This window comes from Mustela erminea, chromosome 6 (genome assembly GCF_009829155.1).
Source record: "Mustela erminea isolate mMusErm1 chromosome 6, mMusErm1.Pri, whole genome shotgun sequence".
Taxonomy (NCBI): domain Eukaryota; kingdom Metazoa; phylum Chordata; class Mammalia; order Carnivora; family Mustelidae; genus Mustela; species Mustela erminea.
This window is the reverse complement of record NC_045619.1, coordinates 57,655,523-57,671,386: the sequence shown is the minus strand read 5'-3', so window position 1 is coordinate 57,671,386 and position 15,864 is coordinate 57,655,523. Positions and strand designations below refer to the sequence as shown.

The 15,864-nt window shown below is 41.6% G+C and overlaps 1 protein-coding gene across 1 annotated transcript; it reads left to right on the top strand.

The window, feature by feature from the left end:
- Window positions 1-355: 355 nt before the first annotated feature.
- Window positions 356-13,005, top strand: ART4 (ADP-ribosyltransferase 4 (Dombrock blood group)). The gene is made up of 3 exons (XM_032347414.1): window positions 356-864; window positions 3,836-4,544; window positions 12,509-13,005. The coding sequence occupies exons 1-3, from the start codon at window positions 784-786 to the stop codon at window positions 12,598-12,600; spliced, it is 882 nt and encodes a 293-aa protein (XP_032203305.1). The 5' UTR covers window positions 356-783; the 3' UTR covers window positions 12,601-13,005.
- Window positions 13,006-15,864: the final 2,859 nt, after the last annotated feature.

Here is a 15,864-nt window from a genome sequence, read left to right as displayed (position 1 = left end):
GGATTCACTATAGACTGAACTAGTGTGGACAGGGCTCTGATGCCTTCCAAAGAGAAAATAGGGAAGAGCTGTGACCCCAACAGTTATAATTTCTGGGATGGAGACTTTCAAAGTAACAGTGGAAAGCAGCAACAAGAGCCTTCTTTCTGACAGTAATCCTAAAAGGTGTGCTGCTTCCTATCAGCCCCTTCTGGGCAGGGCCTATCAGCAGCACCAAATGAGCGTGACATAGGCCCACCTTGAGGTGGCATCTCCCCAGCAACCTGCGTGAGCCAATCAAATCACTCGCAATGGAAACCTGCAGCTGCAGATAATGTCACTTGGCCCCAAACACTGTACAGCATGTGCCTTTCCTGTCTTCCTGAGAAAGTTAGGGTTGAACTGCTGAGCCTGACCCTTAACAGGCCTTTGGAATTCCCCCCTACACAGACCAGATAAGGGATTTTTTTTTTTAATAGGAAACTAACAAGTTCACTCTTACAATCCCTTATTTGGTGCAGCGATCTGGCTATTTCACAGAGATTTCAGCTCTGCAAATAAACTGGAGACCATAGCTTCCCTCGGAGAAACTGCTGGTTAGAGGTAGTCAACAGAAATCTCCACAAGACATGAACAAGGAAAGGTCTTGCTGAGACTCACCCAAAGAAAATCCCAGAGGAGAATGCTGAGCCCTTATTTCACAATGAAGCAGCAAGAGCGGGAAGGATTTGTAACACAAATGAATATCGACCATTGACCAACAGAGGCAGAAGGATTCTCCCAACTACTACCGCAGACCCCACGATGAGACTCTGGCTCCTCCCCGGGCCGCTTCATCTCCTACTGCTGTTCTCTGGCCTGCAGACCCCCACCTGGAGTTCTGAGGTAGGGCGCAATTGAGGAGTTGATTTCTTTATGGTCAGAGCTTCACTGGGGCGCTTTCCTGGTGACAATCTTTAAGTGACCTTTGGTCACTTGGGATCTAATTTCATTCAGACATTTTTTAAAAGATTTTTTATTTTATTTATGGGACAGAGTGGGGGGGGGCATAAGCAGGGGGAGTGGGAGAGGGAGAAGCAGGCTCCCCACTGAGCAGGGAGCCCAATGCAGGACTGGATCCCAGGACCCTGGGATCATGACCTGAGCAGGAAGTAGACACTTAACCAGCTGAGCAACGGAGGCACCCCTCATTCAGACTTTTTAACCAATAATGCTACTGAAGGTGTTGAAAGCAATTCTTAAAGATTGTGGAATGCTTTAGAGTTTATAAATTTGGCATTAATGGAAGCTAGAGGCATAATGTGATTTTCTTGATTCTCCATAAAATTTAAGTAAAACATTGCTTCTGTAGGACAAATGATATAAAATAAAGTCTATTTGGCTTTCGACTGTTTCATAGGGATCAACTCAAAAGAAGTATTATAATTTAAAGTTCTATATAATAAAAAATAACCTAATGTTAAGAGATAACAGAGTACATATTTGAGATGTAGTGATATATTAAAATGTTTAGAGCTCACAGGATGTAACAGAACATGATATGGTTGACTTTGTTTTGTTTTCGCTTAAATAGTTTCTGTAGGCCTATTTGTAAACCTTCTGTAAAGAGTTATTGGTAAAAATCATGTAAGCGGTCTTAAAAATCTGCTCCATTTTATACACACCTAGATGTCTTCTCATCATAAGTAACAGTAAAACACCAAATGGTGTGGTTTTGAGCTTCAGCTGCAACATCTTTGATGCTGACTAGATGGGATCTTATTTCTTAATATAAGGAGTGCTATTTATTACAAATGCATTGTTTCTTTGCTAAGAAGAAAACATCTTGGAATTTGGATAGTTGAAAATATGGCTCTTAAAAAATAGACTGATGATACTTAATGAACTTGTATTTAAATCTCTAACCTCAGTTTAATATGGACTAGATATTCGTCCATTGAAGGGCATCTTGGTTCCTTCCATAGTTTGGCGACTGTAGCCATTGCTACTATGAACATTGGGGCACAGAAGGCCCTTCTTTTCACTACATCTGTATCTTTAGGGTAAATACACAGTAGTGCAATTGCAGGGTCATAGGGAAGCTCTATTTTTAATTTCTTAAGGAATCTCCACACTGTTTTTCAAAGTGGCTGTGTTCCAACATTGTAACCATTACCACTAACAGTATAAGAGGATCCCCTTTCTCCACATCCTCTCCAACACATGTTGTTTACTGTCTTGTTAATTTTGGCCATTCTAACTGATGTAAGGTGGTATCTCAATGTGGTTTTGATTTGAATCTCCCTGATGGCTAGTGATGATGAACATTTTTTCATGTGTCTATTAGCCATTTGTATGTCTTCTTTGGAGAAGTGTCTGTTCATGTCTTCTGCCCACTTTTTGACATGATTATCTGTTTTGTGTGTGTTGAGTTTGAGGAGTTCTTTATAGATCTTGAATATCAGCCCTTTGTCTGTATTGTCATTTATGAATATCTTCTCCCATTCCATGGTCCATATATACTATGCAGTATTACACCCTCATTAGAAAGGATGAATACCCAACTTTTGTATCAACATGGACGGAAGTGGAAGAGATTATGCTGAGTGAAATAAGTTAAGCAGAGAAAGTCAATTATCATATGGTTTCACTTATTTGTGGAGCATAATGAATAACACAGAGGACATGGGGAGATGGAGAGGAGAAGGAAATTGGGGGAAATTGGAAGGGGAGATGAACCATGAGAGACTGTGGAATCTGAGGAACTAACTGAGGGTTTTGGGAGGGATGAGGGTGGGAGGTTGGGTGAGCCTGGTGGTGGGTATTGTGGAGGGCACGTATTGCGTGGAGCACTGGGTGTGGTGCATAAACAATGAATTCTGGAAAACTGAAAGAAATTTTAAAAATAAATTAAAATTTAAAAAATATGGACTAGATATTAATAAATAACATTCAATTGACTACCCATGGGAAATTGTCTCTTTCTCATTCCTGGTTTCTAGGAGGAGGGACTGTCCTAGGCACAGTCCTGAGCACTGTACCACTCCCCTGGTGGTGGGCAATTTTATTTGATTGGTAACATCAGGAATAATAACTAGGCATTCTAAGTTTGACTCTGCTCTTCCTCCCCCTGGGAGTTAGCCTTACAGAAAAGAGTATGAGCTCTGTGTTCCTCTATGACAAGAGTCTTATCTTTGTGCTGGCCACAATCCAACACTGTCTGCAGCTCAGTGGGCAAGTCTGCCTTGTTCTGTGGTATAGTCTTAACAAGTCTACTTGCCATCAAACCTAAAGATGTGTGCCCCAACAATTCAGCAATGACAGTTATATTTTAACCTTCATACATGCTCTGTTTTCCTCAATTTTTAAATCAGATCCTGGTCAAAAGAGAAGGCTGTTTTTACTGGGGACCCTTTGGGAGAACCCAACATTACTCATCACTGAAGTTTTTTTCTTAGGTGAAGTTCAAAGACTTAATACGGGTTTTAGGTATTCATAAAAGAGATATTTATTAACACCCATGACAGAATGTGAAGGGGTTTAACAGGAGAAACAGAAAGTATACATAAACTTTAAGATTATAATTTTTTTTCTTCAAAGTACTATGGAAAAATACTGGTTTTGGTTATACAAGAAGGATCACTTCCTCCCTGTGGAGGTGAGTCTTTTGAACTTCTAGTAATATTTATCAAACCAAATTCAATCTCTGGCACAGATCACTGATGCAGGATATACTAGGGCAGGGTAATGATTATGAGTGAAACTTATTCTAGCAAATACATTTTGAGAAGACGTGGCTTTATGGAGGATAGCAAGTCAACCAGAACTTCCCCACCTGATTTGAAAAGTTAAAGTCAAGATTTTTCTTTTTTTATAGGTTGCAGTTAATGTCGACTTTGACTTGGCACCAGATTCCTTTGATGATCAGTACCAAGGCTGTAGCCCACAGGTCATGGAGAAGCTAAGCCAAGGGGATTATTTCACAAAAGAAATAGAAGCACATAGAGATTACCACGGGGTCTGGAAGAAAGCCCACTTAACCTGGCTGAACAGAGCCAAAGATCTCCCCAAGAACATGAATATTACACATGTTCTGGCCATCTTGGTTTATACATCAAACAACAGTGTCCACACAAGCTTCACCAGAGCTATGGCCAATGCTGGGAGGTCTCCACAGCATTATGAACGTTCATTCCATTTCAAGTACCTACACTACTACCTGACCTCAGCGATCCAGCTGCTAAGGAAAGAAATGGTCATGAAGAATGACTCTCTGTGTTTTGAGGTGTATCATAAGATGAAGGGTATCAATTTGGAAGCCTACAGTGGTGCCACCATCCGATTTGGCCAATTCCTCTCCACCTCTCTCCTAAAAGAAGAGGCACAGAAGTTTGGGAACCAAACTCTATTTACCATATTTACCTGCCTGGGTGCACCTATACCAGAAGACTCTCACAAGAAGGAGGTCCTGGTCCCTCCCTACGAGTTGTTCAAAGTTGTAAATATGAGCCATCATCCAAGGGGAAATTGGTTGCAGTTGCGATCCGCTGGGAACATGAGCACATACAACTGTCAGCTGCTAAAAGGTATTATATTATCCATCTAAACAGAATCTATTCTTTTTTTTTTTAACTTTAAGATTTTATTTTTATTTATTTGACAGAGAGAGATCACAAGTAGGCAGAGAGGCAGGCAGAGAGAGAGAGAGAGAGGAGAAAGCGGGCTCCCGGCTGAGCAGAGAGCCCGATGCGGGACTTGATCCCAGGACCCTGAGGTCATGACCTGAGCCGAAGGCAGCGGCTTAACCCACTGAGCCACCCAGGCACCCCATAAATGGAATCTATTCTTATCAGGATCACAGACAACTATTCTTTTTAAAAAGTTATTTTTCTGAGTGGGGCTTATTGGGGAGCAGGCCAAAAATATGGAAATTGGCCTTCAGGAATGGTGGAACTGACAGATTAGAGAAGACTTGCCTTATTCCTGGTTTCCCTCCCCTTCTTTCTCCTCAACTACTTCTGGAAAAAAATGTGTTTCTTTAGTGGCTCTAATATGTGGGGCATTCTAGACACAGAGAGTAAACCTCTACTGGAAAAGATAGCACATAAAATATAGCATTTTTACCTTCACCCTCAAACTCTCTTTTGTTGTTTTGTTTTTTGTTTTTTGTTTTTTGTTTTTTGTTTTTGTCATGGTCTTTACAGGAAAAGGGAGTGCTGTGAGTAAAGCAGGGGGCATGACTTAGTCACTTACTCTTATCTCTTACCCATCTTCTATGTTCCAGGAACTGGGATGGGAGGCATCATGTGATATGAGATGAATAAAGCAAAATCACTATCCAAGGAGGAGTTTTAGTCTAATAAGAAATGGAAATATGAGCAAATGTCCACACTCGAAAGCACTAAGCAATACACCAGATGTTCAAGGAATGGATGTGGCTTCTCAGTGTAGGAAGCTACTCATTCTTTCTGTAAGAAAGTCTTCACCATCAAGGACCCCATGGGACTTGAAGTAGGAATGGGGGTTTTCAGTGAAAGAAGAGAGGAAAAGTCATTTCAGGCAGAAAAGAGCATATGCTGAATGACAGGGCTTTCAATCAGCCAGTGTCTTTAGGGAATCTCCACAATTCTGGATGGCTAGAATGTAGGAGGTATAGGACACGGGAGGAGCATGGGAGTCAAAAAGGAATACGGGATGGGTTGGGGTGGAGAGACTTCTGATGGCCAGATGGTTAAAACTCTTGTATTCTATGCTAAGGACTTTCAAACTTCATGCTATAGGTAATGAGAAGCCACTGGAAATTTTTAAGGAGTGGAACATCAGATCAGTATTTAAGCAAGGGCTCTAATGATATGGTGGAAAATGAACTGAAATAGGAGAAACTGAAGATAGCACAGAACAACAACAACAAAAATATACTGCTAAGATCTTTTGTAGAAAAATAGGTAGCCAAATCCACTCTGTCCCTGTATGTTACCAGCCACAGTCTCTGCACAAAATGGTAGTTCCGTGGCAAATGCTATGCCCTGTTTGATTCAGAAAGAAGATCGTCCTTATCCACCCGTGCATTTCTTCACACTCACACTTGACTGCCGTGTCTACCTTCGAATATCCCTGACTCTTTCTCAAGTCTGTCATTATTGCTACTGTTAGTAATTCAGGCTATCAGCATTGCTCAGCATTTTGGGGCTGCAGTATTACAGTGATCCTGAAATTGGCTTCCATGCTGAGGTCTTGGGCCTGCTTACTCAGGCCTATCTGCAAACCCAGACCAGGAGAGAGGTGACTTATCAATACTTTTATCTCTTGCCTATCCTTAGAAGTGTGGCAGGCAACAATAAGGGTGGAATGAATATCTGTTCCACAGAACCAAGAGATTAGTATTTGCAGAAGAGAATGAAAAACTAGAGTATGAAGCAGTGAGATTTTGATACCAAACAAGAACATGCGTAATCAGTTTCCAGGGTTCTTTAGAACTATACTGTTGCTTGATCCTCATAGAATGAAGCTGAGACAGAAAAATTTTTGTACTAGGTTGATAAGCACAGTATTAAGTAATATTAAGTAAAAAGTTATAGTACATTTACATCAAAGGGTAGGAAACTGAGAAAAAGGAGTATAAAATAGAAACTATTACCCATACTCCCTACTCTGTAAGTCTCAAAGGAAACTATTTCAAGGTTCTTCCCACCAAATTAACGATCTTTGCTTGCCTGTCAGAAAGCTACTCAAACACAACTGGGGGCGCCTGGGTGGCTCAGTGGGTTAAACCGCTGCCTTCGGCTCAGGTCATGATCCCAGAGTCCTGGGATCGAGTTCCGCATCGGGCTCTCTGCTCAGCGGGGAGCCTGCTTCCCCCCTCTCTCTCTCTGCCTGCCTCTCTGCCTGCTTGTGATTTCTCTCTCTGTCAAATAAATAAATAAAATCTTTAAAAAAAAAAAAAAAAAACACAACTGGGAGTTGAGGCTTAACTCGAGTAGCCATGCACACTGCTAGACTCTGGAAGCTTGGCTGGTCTTGACTGGGTATTTGAAATCACAAATCATACTTAAGGGAGTCAGTAAACTCATATTGCTCTGTAAGTTCTTTATGGGCAGGCCTGTGACAACATAGTATTTAAGAGTCTGGCATTGAATCCAGGCAGTTTGACCCCAGATCTACTCTGTCTCGATTCCTATCCAACTTGTACCATTTTTCAGCTGTGTCCTCAGTCCAGTTGTTTAAACTTCCTATGTTCTTCTACTATGTAAGGAGCATCATAATAGAGCCCCACAGGGTTTTTGTGAAAATAAAACAAAATACAAAAGTATTTCTACATGATCTAGCATGTAATAAAGGGTAAATAAGTGTTAACCACTATCAACTTCAGTCTCCTGGCACATAGAAATGTTCAATCTACATTTGTTGAAAAAAAAAATCTGTATTTGTTGAACAGCAAAAGATAAAGCATTCTCTTTCAATGCTTCTAAGTGGTCTTGTCTTTGGGTCAGATGACCAGATAACTCAATTGACTAAAGACAATTTCAATATTTGCTAGAAAGAGAAAGTATTCTAGAAAGCTCAACCCTTAGTCAAATATAGGGAACTATAGCCATGATGTAACTGATCTGGAATGTGGTCATTTGCAATGTGAGTTACTACATCTAAATTCTTCCTGGAAATTCACCACTGTGCAGTCTTGGGAAGAGATTGTAAATGGCAGAAGAAAATGACCCCTGGTCGTAGAAGGTGATATTTTGGTCAGAGACATCACGTGGTTGGCCAAAAGCTGGAGCTGGAGTGTCTTCCCAGCCGGCACAACCTGCTCTTCCTTTGACTTCATTGGCTCTGGCTGAAAGTTGCAGAGAAGGCTGCTCCATTCTCCGGTTCTGCCTTCCCAACCTCACATGGAAGCCCACTAGGGAAGCCTCAAGGCTGCCATTGGCTGGTTGTTAGCACAGACACTTTAGTTGAGGATAAAAAGACTATATTATCTTGAGATATAGATCCACCTATCTCTACGGATTACAAAAAAAAAAAAAAAGTGTGATTAACCTCATGATGCTTTCAGCTATTTGCTGCAATGGTGTCTGTTTTCTCAAAAAGTAAGCGGTTTCTGAAACTTTCCTTAAGACATTTCTGTTAACTGACAAATAACAACTTTACTTATCCCAACATCGTGGAGCAGTATTGGGTTGATCCATACATGAACAATGGGAGGAGGGAAGTGCTGTATTTTTCTTTTCTGGGAGTCCTTCGCTGGGAGGGAGGAAGATCAGTGGACCCTCCCCAGACCTGCTTTTCTAGCTAACTGCTATTGTCTGCCATCAACCTCCCAGTCTGGATCCCCAGAAGGTATTCTGGAGGACTGATATCCAATTCCTCATGAAACTGGTATCCTCTCAAGAGACTCTTTCTTATGCCTTCAGTTTTTTTCCCAAGCAGAAGCCTCAAGCTATTCTACATATAAAAAGTCCCTCTGAGCCAGTGACTTGTTTCCTCTCTTGTTCCCTCTTAATCTGACAGACATCATATTTGAAAGACAACACTAACACTTTTAAAATTGGTCAGCCAAGACACCAGAACCCTCCCAATGAAAAGACAATAGAATAAAAAAAAAAAAAAAAGACAATAGAGAGTATAGCTTCCCCAGACCTTAGATTTATTTCGAAATTGGTTCTGTTAACTTGAACCTACAGTTCTCAATTTTAAAGAGTATTCATAAATCTGTTGCCTTCAGAGTCAATAGGTCAAATTGGTAGCATAATATATTTAAGCAAGGGCATTTGCAAAGGAAAAATTGTTTAAGACATTCTACACTAACAGACCTCCCTTCTAATTCTTCTCTCACCCCTCTTGTGACCTATACTGGTTACCATAGAAACAGATATTTTCATGCCCATTGAAAGACTCAAAATATGTTAGTTATTTGTCCGTAAATGTTGCTTTGTTCAGGAAAATAATCCGTGCCAAAAATCTGTAAACACACAAATACATACTCTGTTCTGTATCATTGGATTCACAAAGAAGGATTTATTTATGGAAATGTTTCACATAATCAAAATTCTTAAGAATTTTTCTAGAAAAAATACAGTCAGTTTTTGTAGTAAGCCTGGTTTTATATGCTAACTTTGCCAGTTACTGGCAGTGAGAATGTGGGAAAAGGCTTGGTCCCTGTGTGTCTCCATTTCTTTATATGTAATATAGGGGGAAATGTAATGAAACCTTCCCTATAGGATTCTGGCAAGTGCGAAGTGACTTAAGCATGTAAAAGCTCTTAGATCAGATTCTGACATTAGTAAGTACTCAAAACTTGCTGCTACTATTACTGTTACATATTATTTATTTTATTTACTTCCTGTTTCCTGTTTTCTCTTCCCCTGGGCTTTATCTCAACTTAGTGTTCCCTAGTTGTGGTAGCACATTAACCTTGAAGTAGAGTGTCTGTCTCTGCTGAATGGTTGAAAGAATGAGTAATTGAGAGGTGGCTCAGGCTGTTAAGCGTCTGCTTTCTGCTCAGGTCATGATCCCAGGGTCCTGGGATTGAGTCCCGCACTGGGCTCCCTGCTCAGCAGGGAGACTGCTTCTCCCTCTTCTCCCTGCTCAAGCTCTCTCTCGCTATCTCTGTCACTGTCTCTGTCTCTCTCTTTCTCAAACAAATAAAATCTTAAAGAGAAAAGGAAAGAATGAATAATTGAATGAATCTAGGAGACCACACAGCGTGGTAGAAAAAAGAGAATAAACTTTGGAGTCAGGAAGCACTGGACACATATGTTAGTAGCTATGTGGCCTTATGTGAATAACAACCTATGAGCCTGTTTCTTCATTTATAAAATGGGGCAAAGGGGAGCATTGTGGCAGTACTTGGCATCCACCCTCTCAAACACAATTGAAACACTCTAGGAAAGTACTTTGCACATGGAAGTGGGATAAGAGTTCAGTGGCACAAATGTGTGTTTCAGCGATATTGACAGTGAAGAAAAAAACAAAGGAAGAGACAGAAGAAACAATGTTTACCAGTGTCTGAGTGCCAACTATTTCCTAGATAACTCTCTAAAAGAGTAATACTCATTAATCTCCACATTTTGACAGAAAAAGGCTGTAGATAGCATTTGCCTCCAAATATCAGATTAAATAGATATACTGTATGTCAGTTTTAGCTTTTTTCTGCTTTTTTCAAGGGATTGAGTATTTCTTTCTGAACAATCTGATATTTTGCAGATTCAGAGTTCATGAAATACAAGCTATATTATGTATTTCTCCCTAAACTATATACCATAAGGCCAGATTGATCAGATTAAATTATAATCCACAAAAATATTATACTTACATAACAGATCTCATTCACAGAAGGTTTTCACACACATTATCTGTTTAATTCTTACAACCATGTTGTACATTGGTTACTGACCCAACTATACTGATGGGAATACTGAGGTTGAGAGAGGTTACATGGTTTGTATGAGATTATTCAGTTTATAAATGACAAAAGTAAGACCTTTTCCCATGTTTTATGACAAAAAGCCCAGGACAATGTTCTCTATAGACTGCTTTCAGGAGATTTATTTGTCCGTTCAAAAATATTGTTAGGAACCTACTATTCGTCTCAGTCCTCTGTGACTGTAACTGCATTATAACTCACTTCATACACACATATACATACAAGTACACACATATGTATAACAAGACACTCGTTCACAGTACACATGTCATTTAACTCTAGGGTTTTTTATTCTAACGCTTTTTACCACATTATTGGAATGAAAGTCATAATAAAACATTAATGCATCACAACCTCCAATTTGAAAAATACTCTATTAGGATACAGAGGGGGGGGAAAGCATAGAATAGATAGTCTAGAAGAAAAGCAAAAACAAATGCAAAAGTAAATTTAATGTGAGTTATCCTTAAAGAAAGATTTCGTAGACATTTAATTCACAAATGTTTTTCATTTATTCTCCTAAAGAAAGAGATTGTCTGTGTAAAAAAATGATAATAATAGTGTGAGGTAGAAATGTTAATGACTGTAAGAAAGAGAAAAAGTAACAAGAGAGGAAAGAAAAGTTACATTAACCTGAGAAAGTAAAATTAAAGTAAGCTTTTTTAATATCCTAGTTATGAGGAAGGGGGGCGAAGAGGTGATTTTGAAGAACGAATATGACTACAAAATAGTAATATCTGTATGTTTGTCCTTATTTGAGCATCAGTCATTTTAGTAGCCATGAAGCAAAGTAAAGGGGAATGGTAGTGAGCCTAGAATTTGCAACAGTCTTGAGATGAGATGCCCTCGTTTTACAGATGAGAAAGCTCAGGTCCAATGAAAGTACCTAACATAAAGGTCAGCTAGGGACAAAGCTTCAACACCCAAGCTAATCACTTCCAGTAACCATAATTTCTACCTACTACATTGTTTCACTGTCAGTCAATATTCTCTGATAACTCTTCAGTAGAATCATATTCCATTAAAAAGTGAGGAAGAACAGAGTCAGAGGTCCTTGTGATCTCAGCCTCAGTGAAGAGCAAACAAAACAAAAACTGTTTGGGAATTACTGTAGTGAATGAACTGCTCAAGTCGTATTAATGGTCTCAAGGTCCCTGTGAGAATTCAGATAATAAACTAGACTAAAATTTAAAATAATAAATTTTAACAGGAACTTTAACAGAAGTTTAGAAACATTATGCATTATTACTTTTCCTTGTCTACTGTTAATGGTAAAAACGGATTTTAAAAATTGTTTGTATTTACAGAATTCCAAGAAATTCCAGGAAACTCTAAGGATTTCATGCATTATTATGTGAAAGTAATGGGAAAATATTTCTCCATCATATGGTCACTCTATTAAGCAATATGTTCAAATATTGAGGCAATCACAGAGTTAAAAGTCTTCCTGAACCCAAGCATCTTTTCTACCTTAAACAGTCAGGGAAGTCTAGTTGAAAAGGAAATCCCTCTCTTTAGAACATTTTGTGATATATGGAGAAATGATACGGTAGCTAAAAAGATGGAGTTAAGCCAGACTGCCTGAGCTGGAATGCTGCCTTCAGTGCACACTAGATGTGCGCTTAGTGGTAAGTTTCTCCACATGTCTGTGTCACTGTTTGATCAGCAGGACAATGAGAATAATGAGAATAAATACCTCGTACATTTCCTGTGAAGATTAAATGAGCTAATTGATAAGAAGTGCTTAAAACAGACCACAGCACAGAGTAAGTTGCTAATCAATGTCAGCTTTCATAATGGTGATGAAAGTGATGATAATTAAAATGGTGATGGTGCAACTGGGGACAATAAAGATGGAAAATCATGAGCTCTCACACACCAACTAGCCGGGAACCTGGACTGGAGTAAATCTCTGAACTCCTTGGTGCTATTCCATCTGCAAAATAAGCAAGCTGAATTCTGCTGGTTAGAAAAAATTTTAAGAGGATACTTTTTTAAAGTAGCGAACTTCAAATATTTTTATTAGGAATTTTCTAAGTTAAAAAAAAGTGGATCAAAGGAGAAATGAGGTTGCTTTTTAAAAAAATAAACTCTACTCCTTAAAAGTTCTCTTTGTGTTCATTTTTACAGGTTCCAGCAAAAAGTACAACGCCGCTCCTGTGGTTATTGCTTCTCTCTCCTTTTTGACCAGTGTCGTCACCTCTTCCAAAAGTGGAGTGTAAAGGAAACTTGGGGTTTTGCTTTCTCTGTGCCTTTCCGCTTGATGCCAGTCAGGGGATCCTGAATACCCTCGGGGAGTCACTCTGCCCAGTTATCAACTGATGTAACACTCGCTCAGCTCACTGCCTGAGAGCAGACCTGGAACTCAGTGTATTTCTTCTCCATGGATAACGAGATTCATCAGGAATAGAAAAGGACCCAGTCAGAACTAGTGAGATACGGTCATGGTAATTTTTTGGAATTGGGTTTGGGAGTGGGATGGGAGCCTTTTAATTGAGTGGAGATGGATGAAAGCAGAATGAGTATGAGCCCACAGCTGCTAGCCACTCTCTTGCCACCAGGAGGGGAGACTCTAGCTCCTTGAGAATGGAGCAAACACAATGAAGGAAGAACTGAAAAATGGAAGGGAAAAAAAAAAAGAGTTCTGGGGTGTCGCTCTCGCCAGCAAGAACGACCCGCAAACGTGATGAGGAGCAAACTTCTTTATTAGGGTTTCTATTAGCGTCTCTATTAGCGTCTGACGTCTCAAGCAAGTTCTGGCAATATATACATGTAGGCGGTCCAGCCCAGTTATCTAGTCACTGCCCTGTGCACTCGGTCTCCTCGTGAACCCTTATGTAACCACAGAGGGCTCTATTGTTCTCAAGCAGTAATCATGCATTTCTCTCTTGGCTCCTGGTGCTGTTCATGCATCAGCCACGAGTGCACCCATACCCTACCTAGCCAATCATTCTCACTTCCTTAATCTCAGGCATTTTCGTCTACGTGACTCCTTGCATCTGCTGGATGGCTCTCCACAGCTCCCCCTTTTTTATTTGTTTATATGGCAGGGATCGTGCCTGTCTTAGGTTGCCAATCCTCAGCACACATGCTTACCCGTCATCGGGTACTCCCCCTGGTCGAGGAGCCCCTGTCTTAGGTTGCTATGGTGAGGGATCAGTCTTACCCGTCTCTGGCTACCGATCCAGCATACTAAGCCATATTTGGGGGGAGGTCCCGACCTCCAGAGCCATCATGGCTTAGACCAAAGCCCGTTGCTATAGCCGCTGTTGTCGCGCAATTCTACAGATGCATATTAGAAGGAGTACTTGAGCCAGAATCATCAACATGATCAGGGCTCTTATGCCTGCCCAGTATTTGAGGAATGAGACTGATTGTTATGACATACTAACCCAATCGCTGACGGAGCCAAGAGATACTTGAGTGGCATTCAAGGTGGTACTTTGAGCCTATTGCGAGTGATTAACTGGTGGTTACGTACAATAGCTTTTACCTTATAAACTTTTGCGAGTATAATTTTAAGTGCACAAGGCAGGAGGCACATGAAAAGAATGATTACCACTAGTACTCCTACAATTGTTCCTACAACATACCATGCGTGCGTCAGGGAAGGGAAGTGAGAGAATAAAGAGCTCACAAAGCTTTAAGCGTCAGTAACAAACATGAGTTAGGGTGAGAAGATTGCACTCTATGCTGAGCCATTTGAAGAAGGGTTTGAAGCTGGGCAGTCTCTTGTCTCGACCACAGTTGAACCGGCTCCGCCTTCATGGGAACAGGCTGCAGGACAATCATCGTCGCTATCATCACCATCACCAGCACCCTCCACAGGTTCCATTCCGGCACCCAGAGTGGAGCAGGCGCATCCTGTGGGAAAACACAAAGGGAACCTCGGTGCCATCTAAGCACCGGGTCGGGTTTGGATAATTGGCCTTGCAAGTCTCCTGCCCCTCTCAGAGTCTTCCAAGCCCTGAGGGTCGCCGTGGCTATCTGTTGATACACCGCAGGGGGGTATGTACTCTGCACTTGGGCCCCGAGATATGGCCCCGTGCCTGTCAGCATTTTTAAATTCCATTGCGGGTTACCTGCGGCTGCATTTCTCCGTGCCGTGTCCAGACAATTGTCCTGATTTTGGATTTTCCATTCTAGATATTGTCCTCCACTTAATACCGCCCTGGTCAAGTTGGCCCAATCCTCGGGAGCGAGGTAGAGTGCTCCCAGCGACTCCACAAGGGAGACCGTAAAGGCTGCCTGGGGCCCATAGCTGCTAACTGCCTCCTTCAGCTGCTTTACCAACTTAAAATCTAGTGGCTGGTGATACCTCTGATGATTCTGATCTTCTAACACTGGAAAAAAACCTTTCCCCGGGCCAAGGACCTCTCTCCAATTCTCCGCGGCACAGCCCGAACAATAGCACGTCTTGGTGCAGCTGGGCTTATAAGGCGGGGGCCACTCATGGGGTGGCGCTGTGGGGCTAGAATGCGGAAGCGGCGTAACTTTCGATTGTGCCACAACTGCGGCTTCCGCTCCTGCTCTCAGCTGCGCCATTACTTCTCCCTGCACCCTTAACTCTCCTAATACCTTTTGCAATTCCGCTTCTTTATCCTCAAGTCGTTGCCTCATGGCTTCCAAATCTGTCTGGAGACCGGGAGATTCCTCCTTCTTGTTGTTTGCCTCTATCTTTCCTAGCTCCTGCAACTCGCTTTCTGACATCCCTTCTGAGCTTTCGCTTTCAAGGTCAGAGTCTCGGGAGGAGCCCGAGTCTCGGGAGGAGCCCTTACGGGATTCTTCTTTCACTTGCTCAAAAACTTCCCCTCCCTGTAGTACTGCTTGCTGCAGGGGCTCTCGGGGGGAATGCAAACATACTTTCACCAGGGACCACACGGCGAGAGTCCCCGGGGATGTAGAGGGACAGAGTTTTAAGTCCTCGCCCAGGTGTTCCCATTGTGGCACATTTAGGAGCCCTTCTTCTATAAACCAGGGGGCAATCTCTGCTACTTCTTTTAAAAAGGCCCTGGCTGTTTTTGCCTTTAAGGGGGTACCGTTCATCTTGAGAACGTCTTTTAGGGGATCTTCCATTCTACGTCTACTAAACTCGTTCCCCATCCTGAGGAAACTTTCACTTGTATTGTCCTAATCCTAGGAACTTTCCCTGTCACTCACTAGACAGAAATAGGTGCACTCCTTACCTTATCGTTGCTCTATCCCAATCTCCGTTTTGCGATGCAGACAGTTTCCCGGGTTGTCGGCACCAGTTGTCGCTCTCGCCAGCAAGAACGACCCGCAAACGTGATGAGGAGCAAACTTCTTTATTAGGGTTTCTATTAGCGTCTCTATTAGCGTCTGACGTCTCAAGCAAGTTCTGGCAATATATACATGTAGGCGGTCCAGCCCAGTTATCTAGTCACTGCCCTGTGCACTCGGTCTCCTCGTGAACCCTTATGTAACCACAGAGGGCTCTATTGTTCTCAAGCAGTAATCATGCATTT

Bases quoted from the DNA above. Each gene is read 5' to 3' on its own strand.
- ART4 (XM_032347414.1), top strand. From the start codon at position 784: ATGAGACTCTGGCTCCTCCCCGGGCCGCTTCATCTCCTACTGCTGTTC. The intron at 865-3,835 runs GTAGGGCGCAAT...CTTTTTTTATAG, and splicing joins CCCCCACCTGGAGTTCTGAG to GTTGCAGTTAATGTCGACTT. The intron at 4,545-12,508 runs GTATTATATTAT...TCATTTTTACAG, and splicing joins CAACTGTCAGCTGCTAAAAG to GTTCCAGCAAAAAGTACAAC.